The 20,161-nt window shown below is 37.2% G+C and overlaps 1 protein-coding gene across 3 annotated transcripts in view; it reads right to left on the reverse strand.

Moving 5' to 3' along the window:
* Positions 1-20,161, reverse strand: part of GPBP1 (GC-rich promoter binding protein 1) — a 77,193-nt gene that overhangs the window by 21,694 nt on the left and 35,338 nt on the right. For 2 of the 3 annotated variants that reach the window (XM_044224442.1, XM_044224435.1), the window contains exons 4-7: positions 8,314-8,437; positions 7,958-8,181; positions 4,018-4,084; positions 2,912-2,971 (exon numbers count right to left, since the gene is read on the reverse strand). In XM_044224442.1, coding sequence (XP_044080377.1) covers positions 2,912-2,971; positions 4,018-4,084; positions 7,958-8,181; positions 8,314-8,437 — 475 coding nt within the window. The remainder of the gene's footprint in view (positions 1-2,911; positions 2,972-4,017; positions 4,085-7,957; positions 8,182-8,313; positions 8,438-20,161) is intronic. The other variant, XM_044224451.1, reaches the window with a different exon arrangement.

Consider the following 20,161-nt stretch of genomic DNA (forward strand, 5'->3'; position numbering starts at 1 on the left):
TCAGTGGGTTGAGCCTCTGCCTTCAGCTCAGGTCATGATCCCAGAGTCCTGGGATCAAGCCCCACATAGAGCTCTCTGCTCAGCGGGGAGCCTGCTTTCCCTTCTCTCTCTCTCTCTGTTGCTTTGCCTACTTGTGGTCTCTCTCTGTCAAATGAATAAATATTATAAAAGAAAAAAATTCCTTTTGCTTTTTAATAAATCTATTGGAATATGTACTGCTTACTAGATTTGAACATTACTTAGCTAACAGTCATTACACGTGTAATGTGATCACGGATTTTATAAAACAGATTGATTTTACACAGTTTAAATATTTTATCCAACATTAACAATGCTTTTTTTCATTACAGATTATTGTGATCATCCTCATCTCACAGAAAATTCACTCAGATCATCTGCCCAAAGTCTGAATAACCATTATGTAAAACCTAATGTTTGGACGCAGGTCTGATTCAAAAGCAAATACCCTTAACCACTATATTATACTAGTGGAAAAAATGGAAATTAAAGTACGACTAGGCCAAATACTTCAAAATGTTAAACATCCCTAACTAAAAATACTACAAATAGGCCTATAACTAAACATTCTGAATGAGAAGCCTGTTTTAAGTGCATACTATCAAATGAGGTCAAAGTCCACTGTTTCCTGATGCCAAGTTACTGATTTAGGTTCCTTATTATCTTGATCTAAGAGAAGAGGCAATGTGAACAAAAGCAAAAGAGCCAAATGGGTGAATTACATGAGAAATTTTCACACTAATCTGAAGAGGAAATTTAGTTACATATGACACAATAATACACAAATATCAAACTCAATCTGTACCACAGCAAATTAAGACAAATTCCTACTGTGAACACTAATTTTAATGCACAAAAATGTTTCTGATTTATATAAATTGATGCTATTTTAATCTTTTTGGTTTTCAATTTTTTAAAATTTAATGTACATACCTGATTTGATTTATAGTAATGGGAGTTTCAAACAAATGAGATTAACTTGTAATTTATGCCAGGAGTAGGGGTGTATGGTGTTTTACCTTAACAAGGTCCCCTACGTTACTCACACTTCTCAAAAGAGTAACTTACATGATGAATAAATAATATTTCTAACTCTGACCCACTGAAATTTACTTGTCAAAACATCTAATAAAATCTTACTAATTTTCCCTTCTCAACCTTGAACATACGCTGCAATACCTTTTTCTTCTTGTTACAGTTTAACAACTATTTTCATGTAAGGTATTACTGGAAAAGTGGAGCCATTTCCACAAATAAACTACCAACAAAATGCTCTTACAAAGAAATTCAAGAAGGATTATTCCTTTCTCTTAACTCTATTTACAAAGTTCATTAAAAAGAAAAATAAAACTTACTGGTTGTCATCATGATCTAAATTCAATATAATCATGTCACCCAATCTGATGCTTTTGGCTAGTATCACTGGAATTCTCTAAAATTCCATCACAGATTTTTATACTTATTATATAGAAAATAACCTATCTTAACAAATAGTCACTAATTTGCTTTTAGAAAGTTAAACAAATAAAAATGCTTAAAAATGAACTCTTAAGTAGCATTATCAAATATGAGCAAAAATCAGGAAAGATCAAATTATCAAGGAACAGACACAAAAATAAATGCTGGGCGGAAACAAGACTATGCTTTAGTTAATTACTAGTTAATGAATTTTTTCACTATTTAGTAACTAAGTACTAAATGTTAGCCTCTGCCTGTAATGTACTGCTGACATAATTCATCAACACAAAAATAGCCAGCAGGACCTCTGAAAACATACATATCAACAGTCACAAATTGTGTCTCAAACAGCATACAAATACACATCGTTTTTTCTCTTTCTCACCTCCCAAATAAATCAGTCACACAACTTACTTTTTTAAAATTGTCTCAGGCACACTCAAGTACCTTTTTCTTTTAGTTTTAAATTAGTAAGGACCTAGAGATAGATTAATTTAGTAAGCATTAATCTTAGGCACCTAAGAACAGTGATCCTAATTAAGATCAGAACAATAAAGAAGTCACAGATAAAAGCTACATGAAGGTGTTTCCAAAAAAGCTAATTAAGTTCTAAGTAGAATTAAACTTATGTAACTGTATTTTAAGCAAGATAATTACTTTCCCTCAAGGTGGTTTTTTTTTTTTTTCCAGTTGGGATACTGTTTACTCTTGCAACTTCTGATCTATGGAAGGACAGTTTCAGGGACAACCTAGTTTGTTTTTCATTACATATTACATTCCGTTATTAAATTTTTACTTACCTGAAGGAAGTAGCACTAGAAAAGTTCTACTGAAGTCTTTCCTAAAATTCTCTCATGTCTTCCTCAGGAACATTGTTATTTTAAATGTTGCAATGGGAAAACAGTATTTGGGAACCCGGGAGGGGAAGTGAGAAAGGAATAGTGAAGTGTAATACAATGAAAATCTCATTGTATTCTATGGGAAGTACTGGGAATTTAACAGTTGATCAAGCCACAATTATCATTTTCTTTTTTCTAATGCAGACACACTTCTTTAGTTTACCTAAGGCACAGTAAAGAGTACATCTTCCTTTTAAACATCTTTTCAACTAGTGCTCAAAATCCTTAGACCAACCCTGAAACAGTAGAACCAAAATCTTTATATTAATACATTTTATTCTCAATATTTTCAAAGATGTATTTGCCTTTAAATCATTTCTAAAATTATTAAATTAACCAAGGATCAGTACCAATCGTATCTACAGGTAGTTTTAGATGACAAATGCTCACTGACATTGATTTTTTATTTACTTTCATTCTAATCAAATCCAAATTATTCCTAATTTCTTAGAGATTCTATTTAACACCTTCCAGGTGGTTCTATATTCTTAAGCAATCAGCTGTTCCCAGAAAAACTGAATAATAAGGAAACATACCTAAGAGAGGAGCTTGGGAGATTTTTTTGGTTGGGTATGTGTGTGTCTGGGCGTGTAGGCCTGGGGAGAGTGGTAGAAATACTAATTTGCAATACAGAAAAAACAATGCCATTCACATGGTTCTAACAAAGTGTCCTGCCACCCCCACCCCCACCCTCAAAAAGCCCTTAAATAAATCGGGAGATTAAAAGAAAACAAAGTAACTCCCCAGAGTATCACCCCATAAATACAATAAAGAACAGCAGAGGAAGTGGCAAAGTTTAAAATAATGCCTTCGTCATTAGGACTAGTATGCTATCACAAGCCACAATCCTTTTGTTTTGGTAAGCTGATAATTTTCAATAGGAAAATACAAATGAACATGTGTATAAGTTCCAAAGTGGATTCATCACCTTTGAATTTGGCATCAAATAATTAATTTTTCAGGTATCAAATCTTCATATTTAAAATTTTTCCATTATTTTAAACTTCACTTGAATCTTTAAAAAGCTGTCTGATTTATACTATGAGTGCAGTTTAATCTTCTTTAAGATGCTATCAAATTAAACTCAGCAGTTTTAATGAAAAGGGAGTTATTACCCAAAAAATGTCATTAAGCTTTGACAATCAAAAAGGCAAATAATTTCAAACACAGATTAGTTCCAGAGGCAAATTTATACAATTATTTAATACTCTCTATGTATAACCATTTTCTTAAGTAAAAAGATTAATTTTATGTCACACGATTAGAAGTACTTATCTTTCCAGTTAAGTAAGTTTTCAACTGCGAAAAACTAAAAATTAATTTAAACTAACTTTTTTGTTTCCTTAGATTATCAGGCTGCTCTTGAAATGACATTGATTACATTAACTTACAACCCTTAAAAAGAAAAACTAATCTCACAAGTATACTTAATGGTACTAATATGTGCAAATCAAGTATTTCAAATCAAACTCTTTCTATCTCAGTCTGTAAAAGATTAAGTGCTACCTTTTTATGTAGCTGAGCACTCAAAAACATATTTAAGAGTAAATTAATTCCAGGCTATATATTTTTAAAAACAGAAAAAAGTAGAACCTACAAGTAACATTTTATACCCCTCAAAGATAGAGTAAAAATCACTTACCCCATACACCTGCAGCTAAAGATTTATTCTGATTTGGTTCTCTCTCATATTCAGGATTTAAAGACGGCTGAAAAAAATCAGAATAAAAAGAATAAAACGAAGAGTCACAATGCCCACATTTTTTTTTTTTTTAAAGATTTTATTTATTTATTTGACAGAGACACCGCCAAGAGAGAGAACACAAGCAGGGGAAGTGAGAGAGGGAGAAGCAGGCTTCCTGCTGAGCAGGACACTGAAGACACTTACAGACTGAGCCACCCAGGCACCCCTCTGCCCACATATTTTAAAATTAAACCTTTTAGGGGCACCTGGGTGGCTCAACTGGTTGAGCAACCAACTCAGTTTCAACTTAGGTCATGATCTCATGGGTCCCAGGATGGAGCCCCACGAGAGCCCTAGCATGCACTTAGCAAGGAAGTCTGCTTGAGATTCTACCCACCCCAGTCACTCCCCCTCTCAGACACACACTCAGCACATTCTCTCACATAAATTAATTAAAAAAAAAAAAAAAACCACACACACCTGGTATGCACAATCAACACTTAACTATTAAAAGACTATTCATAAACCTTACTTCCAGCTTATTCTGCTAACCATCAGAATGTTACTATCCTCACTTCTAGAGGGCAAACAAATTCTTAACCTTGGGGCACCTGGGTGGCTCGTCAGTTAAACGGCTACCTTCTCTTTGGGTCATGATTCCCAGGATCCTGAGGTCAAGCCCCGCACTGGGCTCCCTGCTGCTCCCTCTTCCCTCTGGCTTGTTCTCTCTCTTCCTCTCTCTCAAATAAAGTATTTTTAAAAATAAATACATAAATATTCTTATCCTCAACTATCTGAAAAAAATATGTGAATTAAAACAAACAAACAAACAAACAAAAAAAAACAGAGCAAACATAAGACAATGTCGTCTTTCCACCAACTAGAAAAATTATCCTCTCAGCCTAAGGTTAAGAGCAAGGAAAAGAAAAATCATACTACTCCCCAACAGTTGCTAGGTTTTCACTGCTGGATGCACTAGTTAACACACTCAAAGTACAAATTTTTATTTCGACAAGTAATTCACAGGGTATTAAAAAACTGAGTTGAGCACTGAATGTGCTCTCTAAAACTAATTTCAGAATCCTAAATTTCCAGTCAGATATTTTCCATATTACCCAGCAACCCAGGCTGCCTTAAAGGTACTTAACATGCTGAATAAAAGGAATCCTAATGTGTTTTACTTACCCACGAAAGTGAACTATTAACACTGTTGACATTACTGTAAAGTCCCAAAAGAGTATGCATGCATGCCAGTATGATTTCTCGATACCAACTAAGTAAGGTATCAAAAGACTTTGGTGGAAGCTATAGGTGATTTCTAGAAAATACAGCATTAGAAATTACATTGTAAGTCTATCTATCTTCAGGGCTGGGATCACCATCTCAGAAGTGGGGGTGAGACAGTAATGGCAGCAACAAGGTTTCACTGGATGCTTGTTGTATGTGTCACAACCCTGTTTTGAAGTGATTTACTGCATTATTCATTTAACCTCCGTAACACTGAGAGCATACTGTGACCACTCCTTGTTTGTTTATATTATAAAAATTCTATCTTACGGGAAAAATGAACCACCAAAACGGGAAGGCATAGCAATTCCAAAGTTACTTCACTACAGGACCTCCGAGTATTATTTTGTTGTTCTCTTTCTCTCACCACTCCCCTGCCCAAATCCAATCTATCAAATTCTTTTACTTGCTTGTACCCTCCACCCAAACTACCATCAAAACATAACCAAAATATTATTTTCATTAATCACAGCTACCCAAGTCAAGCCATCATCAACCACTTCCTAACTGGTCTCCATGCTCTCCCTGTAATCCATTCAAGATCCAGTAACTGAAAGTCTTCTAAAAAATTAAAATGAGATCAAACGATTTTCTTCCAAAAGGGCTTCCTCCTACTGCATCTGAAATTAAACTGAAAGTCCTTACCTTTATCTGCCAAAGTCCTAATCAATCAAAACCTCTTGCTACCTCTCTAACCTGGTTTAATAATCACTATCCATTACTGACCTAACTTTTATCCCTTAAACATTACAAGCTCGCTCCCAACCTTAGTTAGGCCTCTGCACTAATTCTTCCTCTTCCTTCCAGTTTTAACAAAGCTCACTCCTTAACAAGTATATCCCAGTTTAAATGTCACTTTCCTAGAGAAACCTCTCCTGACCTCCCAAGTAGCCACCCAGTCACTTCTTACCTAAATTCTCTGCAAAATACTATTACTTCTTTTTATGTCATGAATGTATCTAACAGAATAGAAATTCAGTGAGATTAAGTAAGCACTTTGCTACCTTGTTCTATGTATTGACAGCTGGATTCACAGAGACACTCAAATAGATACAGAATGAAAAATGGGTGTATATACAGAAAAATAAATTACCAGGGATGAACCACAAAAAATACTAGATAAATAAGATTTTATACTAGATCAATTTTTTACACAACTGGAGAAGTACAGTGTTTAGATAGCCACCCACACAGTGAGACTTAAGAATAAGGAATAAATAAGAAAATTGTTTCTGAATAGTTTACACTTTTTTTTTAAAAGATTTTATTTATCTGAGAGAGAGAGAGAGCGTGCACTAGCCAGGGGAGGGGCAGAGAAACAGGCTCCCCACCAAGCAGGGAACCCAAAGTGGGACTTGATCCCAGGACTCTGGGATCATGGACCTGCACCAAAGACAGATGGCTTAACAAGTCTGTTAAGTCACCCAGGCATCCAGTTCATACTTGTTTTTAAGAGTGGAGTTAACATTTCTTGCGATTTGTTTTTTTGTTTTGTTTTGTTTTCAAGATTTTAGAGAGAGCGAGCGCGGGCAGAGGAAGAGGGAGAGAGAAAAAAAGCACAGTCCCCGCTAAGCAAGCACACCAACATGGGGCTCGATTCCAGGACCTGGGAATAGGACTCAGGCCGAAGACAGATATAACCGCTCAACCTCAATCGACGGAGCCACCCAGGCACCCCAAGAGTAGAGTTAACATTTCTAATTATATCGAACCTAGGTCAACAATTAGTTTGCCTTCTCTGACTATTAAGAAACTTTGGAATATATTACTTGAAAGATAAGGAGAGTTATCGCAGAATTAGCTTAAGAGCAATGTATGAATAATCAAGTATTATTTAAAAAGAGAGAGTCTAAACAAAACATACTGGTAAAATAGTCTTTTCAGGGTGCCTGGGTGGCTCAGTGGGTTAAAGCCTCTGCCTTCGGCTCAGGTCATGATCCCAGGGTTCTAGGATCGAAGCCCGCCATCAGGCTCTCTGCTCAGCGGGGAGCCTGCTTCCCTTCCTCCTTCTCTCTGCCTGCCTCTCTGCCTACTTGTGATCTCGGTCTGTGAAGTAAAATCTTTAAAAAAAAGAAAAAAAACTCTTTCCAAAAGCTTAAAAGTGTTTTAGAAATGAAAGTTTTTTAAAGATCTTGCCATAAGACACAACACAGGAAAGTAGGAGGAGAAAGTGGAAAATTATATAAACAAAGAGCCTCACAAAAGTAAGGATTAAAAATAATTGAACGGGGGGGGGGGCGGGAGGAGGAAGGGGGGACAGGCAAGCTGGGTGGCTCTGTCAATTGAGTATCTGACTCTTAAATTTCAGCTCAGATAATTTATCCCAGGGTCATAAGATCCAGCCCCGCAACAAACTCACAGTCTACAGGGAATCCACTTGAGATTTTCTCCCCTCAGCTCTTCACCTGCTCCTACTCAAGCATGCATGCACCCACCCACTCTAGAATAAATAAACCTTTAATAGGTAAATAAAAACTTAAAAAATAATTGAACCTGTCTGGTGTGATTTCTATGAAGAATGAACCATAATGACAAAATCTCATGAAAAAGCCTTGATACTAAAACGGCACTTGCGGAAACCTCGTTTGTATTAAAACTACAAGAAACTTACAAAATCCTCAGCCTCAAACTGTTTGCGTTCTCTCTTGTCTTCTTTCCGCCCTGTTTCGTTGTCAGGTATGCTGTTTTCATGTAGTCCTTGGCTTTTTCCAGAATGGAAAATACTGCTACGAGAACGGGAACTTCCACCATGGTATCCCCCTCGATGATTTATGTTTTCAGTACCATTTCTTCCATGCATCCGCCATCCATTTTTTTCTTTCCTTCCAAAATTACCTTTATTTTATAATAATGGTAAAGTATTATAAATTCAAAGAAGGTTTTGCTTAAATATTGAATCAATATCAACATTCTTAAAAGAACATGAAGAAAATTATCCTTAAACTTTTATTTCTTAGCAAATTTTACCTCCATTAGGACGTCCAATACCAGAATCAAAGCCATCTGAAGAGTTGTGTCGTCGACGATTCACATCATAACGATTTTCTGTCCATGAAAAGTTTTCAGAATGCTTCTCAAAATTTATTGACGACTGAAACAAAGTAAGCCCACAGGTGAACATACGTACAGAACCTGGCTTAATTTATTTCCAAAATTCTAAATGGTTAAGAACATTCTGTAGTTACTTTCAATTTACATGATAACTGGTAACTTATTAAGATAGATTCCATTGCCGGTTTATTTTGTCTAATGGAAATCATTCTGAAAGAGCTTAGCGACATCTACTTACCCAAAAACTTTAAAAATAAAATGCCACTCTAAGGGAAACAAGGCAAACATAGTGTACTTCTCTTACATAACAAAATGTAAAAACTCCATATCACATATTACTTGATTTAAATAGCCCAAGGATTTCTTTAGTATCAGAAAGTTATGGCAAATGAAGCTAAAATTTAAGTTCTTCAGATTTATTTCCAAACTCCTCTTCCCCAAAACAAATGTTTTTTAAAAATTATCAAAATATTATATGGAGGAACCTAGCAGGCTCAGTCAGCGGAGCATGCAACTCTTGATCTCAGGGTTCTAAGTTTGAGTCCCAGGCTGGATGGAGAAATTACTTATGAATAAAATCTTAAAAAAAAAATGTATAAAAACTATTTTTAGGGGCCCCTAGATGGCTTTGTTGGTTAAGCATCTGCCTTCAGCTCAGGTCATGATCTCAGGGTCCTGGGATCAAGCCCCATATTGTGGGGCCCCTGCTCAGCAGGATTATCTGTCTGCTTCTCCCTCTGCCTCTCCCCCGTGCCCCTTGCTCATGCTCACTCACTCAAATAATCTTTTTTTTTTTCTTTTTAAGATTTTATGTATTTGTCAGAGAGAGAGAGATCGCAAGCAAGCATGCACGCACACATCAGCTAGGGGAGCAAGAGGCAAAGGGAGAGGGAGAAGCAGGCTCCTTGATGGGCAAGCAGCCCAACCACACGGGGCTCAATTCCAGACCCTGGAATCACGATCCGAGCGAAGGCAGACACATTAACAGACTGAGCCACCCAGGTGCCCCTAAATAAAAGCTTTTAATAAAATAAGTAAATAAAAAACTATTTTTAAAAATCAGCAATCTATAAAAACCATAAAGTTTTTGTAACAACTTTTTATAAAGGTTACTGTTCTTTCTCAGTATTAACCCATTAATCTGATAAGCTCATAAGCAAAACTTCGAACCTTTTCTTAAAGTGCCCTGACTCTGGGCTGGACTTATTTACAACCACCTCCAGGACAATGAGCAGAGTCTCTCCTTTGCAATGTACACCCACTGCACATTACCATGTCATCCATCGGGCTCCTCCACACTGATATTGTGGGACTTGATGCTGCTCCCGTACTGCCCCCAACCTCATCCTCATGCTGTTTTTTGTGCCATGAAAAATAAAGTCCCCTTGATTATTTCCTATCTTCACCCAGTATCCATGAACAGTAACAGGTTACTATGGTAGGCCTTCAAGTAGGGGTAAGATGCAAACCATTCACAGACCCCTAACAGTCTGGGTGGTGAGGATGTAATGCTAACAGAGCTTAATTTTCTGGAAAAAATAAATACAAGGGTCTCCAGGCTGCGTTAGGGCATAAGCAAAGACTCTCAAGATTCTGACAGCAACTGCTGTCATCCAAGTCATGAATGAAAGTAAGGGTCCCTCAAAGTAAGGGTCTACTCAACTGGCAAAGAGTAGAACTGAAACAAGGTATCCAAAAGTGCTTTTGGTTTGGTAATTCTCCCAAGTAAAACACTGGGATTTTTTATTATGACAATGGGGTCCCATCTGAAAGGCAACATGGCTGTGGCTGCTAAGCCAATACAACTCCAAAGATTAAACAGAGGACAGCAATGAGGCTACAGAGTTTTAGAAAGATTAAAAAGTCATCAGAAGAAAATTTGTTAAGGCTACGGTCTACCTGGAAACAAAACAAATGCAGAACCTAGCTTCTAGAGTGGAAGTGTTCTGTGCCCTTTATACTCCCTGGTCCCTCCCCTCCCCACTGTATCAACCTTAGCAGCTTTGACGAGAATGTCAAGTATGCTGATATTTAAGGAAAGGGACAAACTTTTATAACTCTGTGAGAAACACATGCTCAAGTCATCATCTACCCACTCCCATGAGGAATGAGACAGTACTAAGCATGTGGTGCCTGAAAATATTGAGGAATATGGGGAAAAAAATGTCAGCATGGTACATGAGGGCAGGAAAGGCCCTTCTGTGCTGAAGACAGAAGGTACACAGAAGAAACAACATCAACCATGGGTTGAAGAATCAGAAGAGAAACAATATGCCTACAAACCATGCATGCAGTCCCCAAAGGAGTTATCTTCTCCACCCTGTACTTTCCCACATTCACAGATGAAGAAATCATGTAATCTCCCAAAAGCTTGGATTTTAACCCTGAAGTGCTTGTACAAAACTTCTCAGTCTGTGCTTCTTACTGTAAGAAAAGATGCCCCAATTTTTAAAGAAAATTCAGCAATCGGAAAGACAAATTTAAGTGATCCTGCAGGTGAGGCTTTTAGGGCAATTCAATGTACTATTGTTTTTGTGTTTTAACCTTGTACTGTTACATACTTATACTGAAAATGCTCAAAATTCTTCCATTCAGGAAATACCACAGGATGATGGGTGATTCCTGTCCCCTTCCAGGTAGTCTAGCAAAAACACTATAGGCCCCCAGAAGGAAGAAGGGGGGGTGGGATCAGAGATATAGTTGGAAAATTTGATGAGTAGTGGAATATTCAGAGAGGCTATTTCCCAGTACAGCAGTGCCATGTGCCTGCCACGTACACCCCTTTTTTAAAAGGTATATGGTTCCTGCCCTACTGAGCTCTTAAATGAAAGTGAACTCAAACTAAGAACAGAAAAGGGGGACCATTAGATCTCTTGATCAAATGGAAAGTATTTGAGCATGCAGCTGATCTGGCCACTGGAACATCTGTTTTGTATGAAGTGGCAGCTGCCTTTTTGGGGGTAAACCTTATTCCCCTCCCTGACAGTATAACAAGCTCCTGGTTCAATAATGCTCTCAAATCATAGTCCCCTAAATGCCTAGGTCTGGTTCACTGCCGATTCAACTGCATTAAAAGAGGAAAGAGAACAGTGTCCACTGGGTGGCAGCAGCCATCCGGCCTCAACAACTCTGGAAGACCAAGTGGATCAGTGTCATAATGGGCTAAAAGAAAAACACAACACTGGCCTTAAGTTAAGTCTTAACCACCAGACGCTTTATGTTTTTTCTGCCTCTTGGACTCTTGCCAATGTCCTAAGTCATCTCGTAGATCACCTGAAAACTAGAGACTAGCATAACAAAAGTAATTCTTTGGGATTATGAACTTCGAAGCTGCTGCTGCTGCAGAGAGAATCTGAATCACTCAGATGTTTACAGTTAAGATATGCTGGCATAAAGAACAACTAAAATTAGAATATTGCTTAAGTCCATAGCATGCTACCTAAATCAATCATCACACCAGACATGTAGACCAATCACAAAATAGACCACTTATTCTTCCTGATGTATAAGCCTTCCCTGCATGCTAACCAGTGAGCCTGCCAAAAGTTGGTCCATTTGTGAAGGAGCCCACATTACACAATACACATCAAACCTCTGATCACTTCTTGAAGCTATCAATAGTGTTTCATCACTGTTGAAATTTTTTCAGATTACAGTGTTGCTATTGCAAGCTGACTGGCTAACTCTGGTCACATGACTCTGATCCTTGAAATTAATCCATATCATTTTTTGGGACCATCAATATTCCACTAATAGTACATATTTTATCATGAAGGTCAACCTGTAATGGGTCAATATTCAAGTACTACTATTCAACATTCTACACCTCCTACTATCCGAACAGCAGGAATTGTCTCAACACTCAATTCGGAACAATCTGTAACTCTACATTCCTTAACTCTTCACTTTATTTTTAAAAAATATTTTATTTATTTGACAGAGACACAGCAAGAGAGGGAACACAAGCAGGGGGAGTGGGAGAGGGAGAAGCAGGCTTCCTGCTGAGCAGGGTGCAGGAATACGGGGCTTGGTCCCAGGACCCTGGGATCATGACCTGAGCTGAAGGCAGGCGCTTAATGACTGAGCTACCCAGGCATCCCTCTTCACACATTTTAATGAGACACTCTGGTCAACGAATGCAGCATACCCAAAGAGATCATCTCTTCTTAGCCATTTCTTAGGTAGTGGTTAGGATTAAAAAAATTTTTTAAAAAGTGAAGTTATGAATTATACAGACCTATTTTTGAAATACCAGAATTTTGCCTTGATTATCTCTTGACATGATGTTTCTTCCCCCTAAGAGAAACTGCAGGCCAAGCTACCTCTCAAAGTGATGGTTTGGTCAAAAAGAAACCTAATGAATTCAATCTGGTTTGGGCACCTGGATTCGCTTTTTGGTGGGACATGGTCCTATATAGGAAAATAGTGACCATTTGCTTCAGTACCCTTCTCACCAAGTACTCAGTACAGTGTCCAATGTGGACTAGGGTGAGTATTATAATTGGTCCCTGCAGTTATGTAAAAATGTCCTTATTCCACTTGGATCCAACTCTTCCAGATAAAAAATCTGGGTGTGAGTACGGAATTTTTCTTTATGTGAAGTCAGCTATCCAAATAAAATACACCAAATTCATGGGTATAGAAAAAAAAAAAAAAAAAACTCTAGCGTAGAGGGAACATCTTTGACTCCAGAAAGTACAGGAAGTAAAGAGAACAATTAATGCTCTATCTCCTAGAACCAGCACCATTGCCTGAATCATACAGAAGGTGGAGAAAACACAGATCCACTGCTAAATGTGCCATCCTCATATACTCTGAAATCAGAAAAATTCATGTGACCATAAACAGTCCCTAACTATTCTCCTGTGCTTGATGTCAAGAGCAGCTCCTGAATGTGAATGTGTAAAAACACCTAAACCAGCACAACCTGGGGGCAACTGGGTAGCTTAGTCAGTGAAGCATCTGCCTTCAGCTCAGGTCATGATCCCAGGGTCCTGAGACTGAGCCCTGCAACAGGCTCTCTGTTCAATAGGGAGCCTGCCTCTCCCTCACCCTCTGCCTGCCACTCCCCTTGCTTGTACTCTCTGTTAAATAAATAAATAAAATCTTTAAAAAAGCAAAACCAAACAAACCAGCACAACCTGAGTGCATTCTGAATGATAAAAACTCATGATTCTCCTAACACCTGACTGGTCTACTTATGCTATATATGGCAAATGATGCTGCAAGTAATGGCTAAATTCTTGAATCCATGATTCTTGACCAAACTAATGTAACAGTAATCCAAATCATGTAATCAAATAATCAAATAATATGTAAATAATATCAAAATGTAATCCAAATCAACAAATCCCTAACTAATATGAGCTGTGCCCCTTCAGGTGCAATGTTTTTATGTGTGGGGAAAATAAGCCACAGGCTAGCTTCTAGGAGGTTAAGAGCTGGTTTGGGGCCCATCTATTGTCCTTATAATTGTAGGTTAATGATACCAAAAATCAGGTCAGTTTAAACTCTCTTGAGTGGATTTCAATTGGTCACAGAGAAGCCTTAGACCACACACTGGCTGGCTGGAAGAAAAAAAAAAAAACAAAACAAAGAAACACCTACCTGTCCCCTCTAGGATCTGCTCACCACCAGCTAGATCCTGGCCTTACCCTGCTATTTGGGATGTTAACAGAAGTCTTAATTAAATGCTATATGAAACAATTAATTGCATTTGATTTTAGCCTTGGTTAGAATAATCAAACAAACAATTAAATGGTTGGTTTTAGCCTTGGTCAGAATAATCAAAGTGGCTGACAGAGTGGTATAATTATATGAAAATCCAAGTTTGGCCAAGAACATGTAGGGCTGATGGGTTCATTGTTGGGACAGGCAAACCATCAGGGGCCCTGAGCATTTTTTTCCAGTCTTCTTGTATGCCAAGAATGTAAGGCCTCCACTGCTCTTTGTATGGCCCATTTCTCAAGTTTATGTCTGCAGTGAGCAACGTTTGAGGGATTATAGGTAATATCCTTCTCTGGGACAAAAAGCAGGCTTATTACAAATGCAGTAGATTTCCCCATGCAGCACCAAGTGTGGCATCCACCTGGACCCTTCCATGTCAACTACCAAAGGTTGGGGGGGGCATGAAAAACCAACATCATGCTTATTCTGCTTGTCATGCTATTAAGTAATGAAGTTCTTGGCCCTTGATCCAGGAGTCTCGTGTCTCCTGCCAGCATCTATGTTGGCTTGCTAGTAAGATAAAACCCAGACCCTTCAGAGATTGACATATACACAATAATGTAAGAATAAGAAAACGAAGAAATAAGGCTAAAAAGGTAGATCTGTAACAAAGACTTAATAATAAAGCTTTTTATTATTATTTTAAGTAAACACTATGCCCCATCTGGGGCTTGAACTCACAATCCTAAGATTAAGAGTCCCATGCTCTACCAACTGAGCCAGCCACACACCCCCGTAATAAAGCTATCACTTAGAGGCACTCGGCTGGCTCATTGGTTGGAGCTTAAGACCCATGCTGGATATAGAGTTTACTTAATAAAAAATAAATTAAGTAAGTAAGTATCATTTTTTTTTATTTTTTTAAATATTTTATTTATTTATTTGACAGAGAGAGATCACAAATAGGCAGAGAAGCAGGCAGAGAGGGGGAAGCAGGCTCTCTGCTGAGCAGAGAGCTCGATGTGGGGCTCGATCCCAGGACCCTGGGATCATGACCTGAGCCAAAGGCAGAGGCTTTAACCCACTGAGCCACCCAGGCGCCCCAGTAAGTATCATTTAAAACAGCCAACAAGTACTACAAAACACTTGAATACACCCAATGAATATATATGCAAGACCAAAAACACTGTAACTTTAAAGATGTTAAAAATGATGTATGTGCATACATATATGTAATACATATATACATATATAGAGAGGTATATTGTCCTGATGTGAAAAGAAAAGGAATCCAAAAGAAGTAAAAAAGAATACAAAGTGGCGTTTCACAGAAATGTAATTTGATATTCAAGAAAGAGTGAAAACACACTTTATGACAAAGATTGGCAAAAAAGTTGACTGTGATAATTTAACAAAGTTTTGGCAAGCATTTAAAGAGAATAGTTATATAGAGCATTCAGGAGTATAAGTCAGTACACCATGCAGATGAAGAATTTGGCAATATCTAATGAAGTCCCAGCAATTTTTTTTTTCTCCATCTACATTGGGGACTTCTGCTGAAAACTGTTGTCTACAAACAAGCAAAATCAACATCACTTTGAAGACTGTTATAACTTGGGCCCCCTCCAAGAACTAATGAAATAAGAATATGCACTTTAACAAAATTCCCAGATTATTTTCTTATCCATTAAAGTGTGAGGAGCAGTGGCCTAAAAAATTATTACCCATGTGTACAGGGAGATATATCATAAGAATATTCAATGCAAAATTTCTCTATAGTAGCCAAAACTTTAATATTATAAACAATCTAAACTTAAATGAACAAATAAAATGTAGTACAGATGAACAAAACAGGATACCACATAGAGGGTTTTTGTTTTTGTTTTTACCACACAGAGTTTTAAGATGGTTACAGAGCTTACATTTGTGGGTATCAACATGGGGCAAGAAAATCTCAAAGACACAATGAATGTAAAAGATAAAACATACGTAACATTACTATTTAACATTCACAAATGTAGTTATAAGAACACATACCCTGAGAATACCTCCGGGGAAAAATGAAGAGAAAGGACTGCGAAGAAATAAGACACTAGACTTCAATATATACATAATGCTTTACCTCCAGAAGAAATAAACGCTAATACAGAAGAATGTTAAGATAGGACTATCTTGATGTTTAATAAACATTCACTTAATTATAATCTATCTTTCTTTGTAGGTTTCATTAAAACTTTCAACAAGGTTTTGTAAAGAATCATTAAAACATGTTGAGAACTGCTGAATCACTACATTGTACACCTGAAACTAATTTAACAATGTATATTAACTATACTGGAGTAGAAATCAAAAACTTTAAAAAAATTTACCAAAACAATAAGCAAATTACAAATTACCAAAGCAAATATGCAATATATACAGCAAACAAATGTCCCAATGTGAAAAGAGCTATTACGAAATCACAAAGAAACAGATTACATGACAAGCAGTTCTTAAGAAACCTAACACCAAAATATACTCAACCATTATTTAAAAATGCAAAATAATTAAGTACCATTTGTCATCTAACTGCATAGAAGAAAAAATGTGAAAACATCCAGTACTGCCAAAACTGAGAACATGAGCCCCCTCCTAAAATTCTGATGGGATTATAAATATGTATAACTTTTTTTTTTTTTTTTTTAAAGTAGGAGCCCAACCTAGAGCATGAACTCAGGACCTGAAGATCAAGACCTGAACTGAAATCTAGAGTAGGACACTTAACCGCCTAAACTACCCAGGCACCCCAATACAACCTTTCTGAGAGCTATTAGACATTACCTACCAAAATGTACAAATCCTCTGATCCACTGATTCTAAGAATTTATCCTACAAAAGTATTCAAGAGATGCATGGACAATCCTGCAGCTTAGTCCATTAACTGGTAAACTAAATAATCCATGTAGATCCACTCAATAAAAGATTACACATGCTGAAAAGTTAGATCTGTATGCAGTGATGATAGATACTGGAGATGCCATCTCTAAAGTGAAAAAAATTTTCATTTATCCAAACCAGGATAAAAATACATTCTGTTGCATGCATAAAAGCATCCTAATATTCACTTCTGAAAATCAATCTACTACCTAACAGTTAAGAAAAAAAAATTATTAAATTGATAAACATTAATGTCAGGCACACATGGATTCCTATCCTAGCTCCAGCACTTTGGAGCACATTACTTACCTCTCTTAACCTCAGTTCCCACCTTTGTATATGGGAGACAGAAAACAAGAATTTACCTCTTGTGTTTTTTGTTAGCATTCACATGAACTGTTTTAAACAATCACTGGTACATGATGACTCAAAAAACAGATTATTACCATGAGCAAGAAAGAGACCCTCTCTCTATTCCTTTATCGTCTTTATCCCTTTACATACTTAAAATCTTTTTCTGGATTCCTTTAAAAATAATTTAGCATTTTTTCTTGGATGCCCACATTATGAATCTCTAGTTAACAAAAATTCTATGTGTAGTAAACAAGAAATTTCAATGAACTCCACTACCAGTGCTGACTGAATTTTCAGATCTTCTCTTAGCCTGGACTTAAAATATACTTTTTCAAAGCAAGCCAACACTGTTTAAACATTTTTTTTAAATTTGGGAAAATATTAATTACTATTTTTTGTATGTTACCTTGAAAGAATCCATAATGCACTAATGCTACACTCTAGCCATAGAAGTAATTACAGAATATTGAATAGGAGTATGAATTTACTGTAGTGGAATGTCATCATAACAAGTCTGTATTCCTTTGTACTTAAAAAGAATAAAAATTTCTGTATCTTCTATGTCGTACCACACACATATTTGCTCTTTTAGTATCATGCCCCTGGAATCAATCACCTCCTCCCTCCCTTTTTTTTTTTTTTTCCTAAGTAGGCTCCACACAACCGTCGTGGTTGGTGCTTGAGTTCACCACCCCAAGACCAAGAGTTACAAGCTTTTCCAAATAAGCTGCAGGTGTCCCAGGAATCTTCCTTCTTCTAACAATACTATAAAAGGATACCTCAACATGATACCTCAACCCGATTACAAGAATCGATTTATCACCGTTCCGAGGGTAAGATGGCCAGAAGGAGAAACATCTAAAATGAAACTTTTCCAGTACCTACAACCATTTCAGTTCAGTATTGCTTCAATAATAAAAATGTTATTACCCAAAATGCAACTGACAATCTATCATAGGATGATAGTATCAGTAGCAATTTACATTTTCTAATAGACTTATTTTTTTAAGATTTTATTTTTAAAAATAAATATTTTATTTCTTTATTTAAGAGAGAGAGAGAGACATCACAAGTAGGCAGATAGAGGGGGAAGCAGGCTCCCTGCTGAGCAGAGAGCCCATCAGGGCTCAGCCCCAAGACTCTTGAGATCATGACCTGAGCCAAAGGCTTTACCCACTGAGCCACCTAGGAGCCCTTCTACTAGATTTAAATAGAAGACCACACAAGAAAATATCAGATACCTATGTGTATACAAAATATTATGTAAAGTTTACTTTTTTAAAAAAAAGATTGTATTTATTTGACTGAGATTACATGTAGGCAGGGAGGCAGGCAAAAAGAGAGGGAGAAACAGGTTCCCTGCTGAACAGAGAGTCCAATGTAGGGCTCGATCCCAGGACCCTGAGATCATTACCTGAGCTGAAGGCAGAAGCTTAACCCACTAAGCCACCCAAGCGCCCCTAAAATTTACTTTTTATTAGGTAATAGCTCAAATGTCAATGCTATAGGCCGCATATAATCAACCACATGCAGTTTAAAATTTCACCACATGATGGGGCTAAAATTCTACACACCTCAGAAAACTACTAAAGTGCACTTCTAAAAGTATTTTTACTTTTTATTTCAAGTCCTCATATCTTCGAACAATAAATAAAGACTTCCATTACACTGAAATAGAGAACCCCACGGTAAATTAATGTCTGTTCCATTTATTCAGGTAAGATTAAAAGGGCCCTGAAAGAAAACAAAAGGTTAATCATGAATGAGAATCTATGAATAGTAATTTGGAGACATGAAAGGTTAAGAAGGAAGGTATAAGGGGCACCTGGGTGGCTCAGTAGATTAAGCCTCTGCCTTCAGCTCAGGTCATGATCCCAGGGTCCTGGGATCGAGCCCCACATCGGGCTCCTGCTCAGCAGGGAACCTGCTTCTCCCTCTCTATCTGCCTGCCTCTCTGCCTACTTCTGCCTACTTGTGATTTCTCTGTCAAATAAATTAATTTTTTAAAAAAAGGGGGCGGGGGCGCCTGGGTGGCTCAGTGGGTTGGGCCGCTGCCTTCAGCTCAGGTCATGATCTCGGGGTCCTGGGATCGAGTCCCACATCGGGCTCTCTGCTCAGCGGGGAGCCTGCTTCCCTCTCTCTCTGCCTGCCTCTGCGTTTATTTGTGATTTCTCTCTGTCAAATAAATAAATAAAATCTTTAAAAAAAAAAAAAGGAAGGTGTAAGAAGTTATTACTAAAAAGTCTGTATTTATCAAAATTACATTGGGTAAGGTCTAAAGAAAGAATTTCAAGTACTGTTAATTAAGAGTTCAAATAAATACCATTTCCTGTAGGTAATTTAGAACAGATCAGAATAGATTTAGAGGTGGCAATACCAATTCTCAAAATCATCATTCATGAAGACCTACATCCAGATCAAGGGTCACATTCTGGAAATAAGGATTTCATCACATAAACAGTTAATCTTAAATCAACAGTACATCTTAATCAACCTCAGATTAACATCTGAACAAAGACAAAAAATATTCTCAATCTTAAGTTTTGTAACCAACTTTCCATGCATTGCTAATTTTTTATCAATCCACTTGAAAATGAAAACAAGTCTTATACCTATTTCAAATAAAGTAGACAGAAAAAAAGAGAGAGGCGGGTAGCAGGAAACTCATTTAAGTCAGGCTCTTAAGTAGGCCTGAAAAAAAAAAAAGCCTGCTAGAGGGCTGGATTAGAGCAGCTTGGTTTACAAGGAAATCAGGAAGGGGAAGTAAATTGCAAAGACCTACACCTCAGGGGGAAAGGAGCAACCAGAGAAACTCTAACTAAGAAGT

Source organism: Neovison vison, chromosome 1 (assembly GCF_020171115.1).
Source record: "Neovison vison isolate M4711 chromosome 1, ASM_NN_V1, whole genome shotgun sequence".
NCBI lineage: Eukaryota > Metazoa > Chordata > Mammalia > Carnivora > Mustelidae > Neogale > Neogale vison.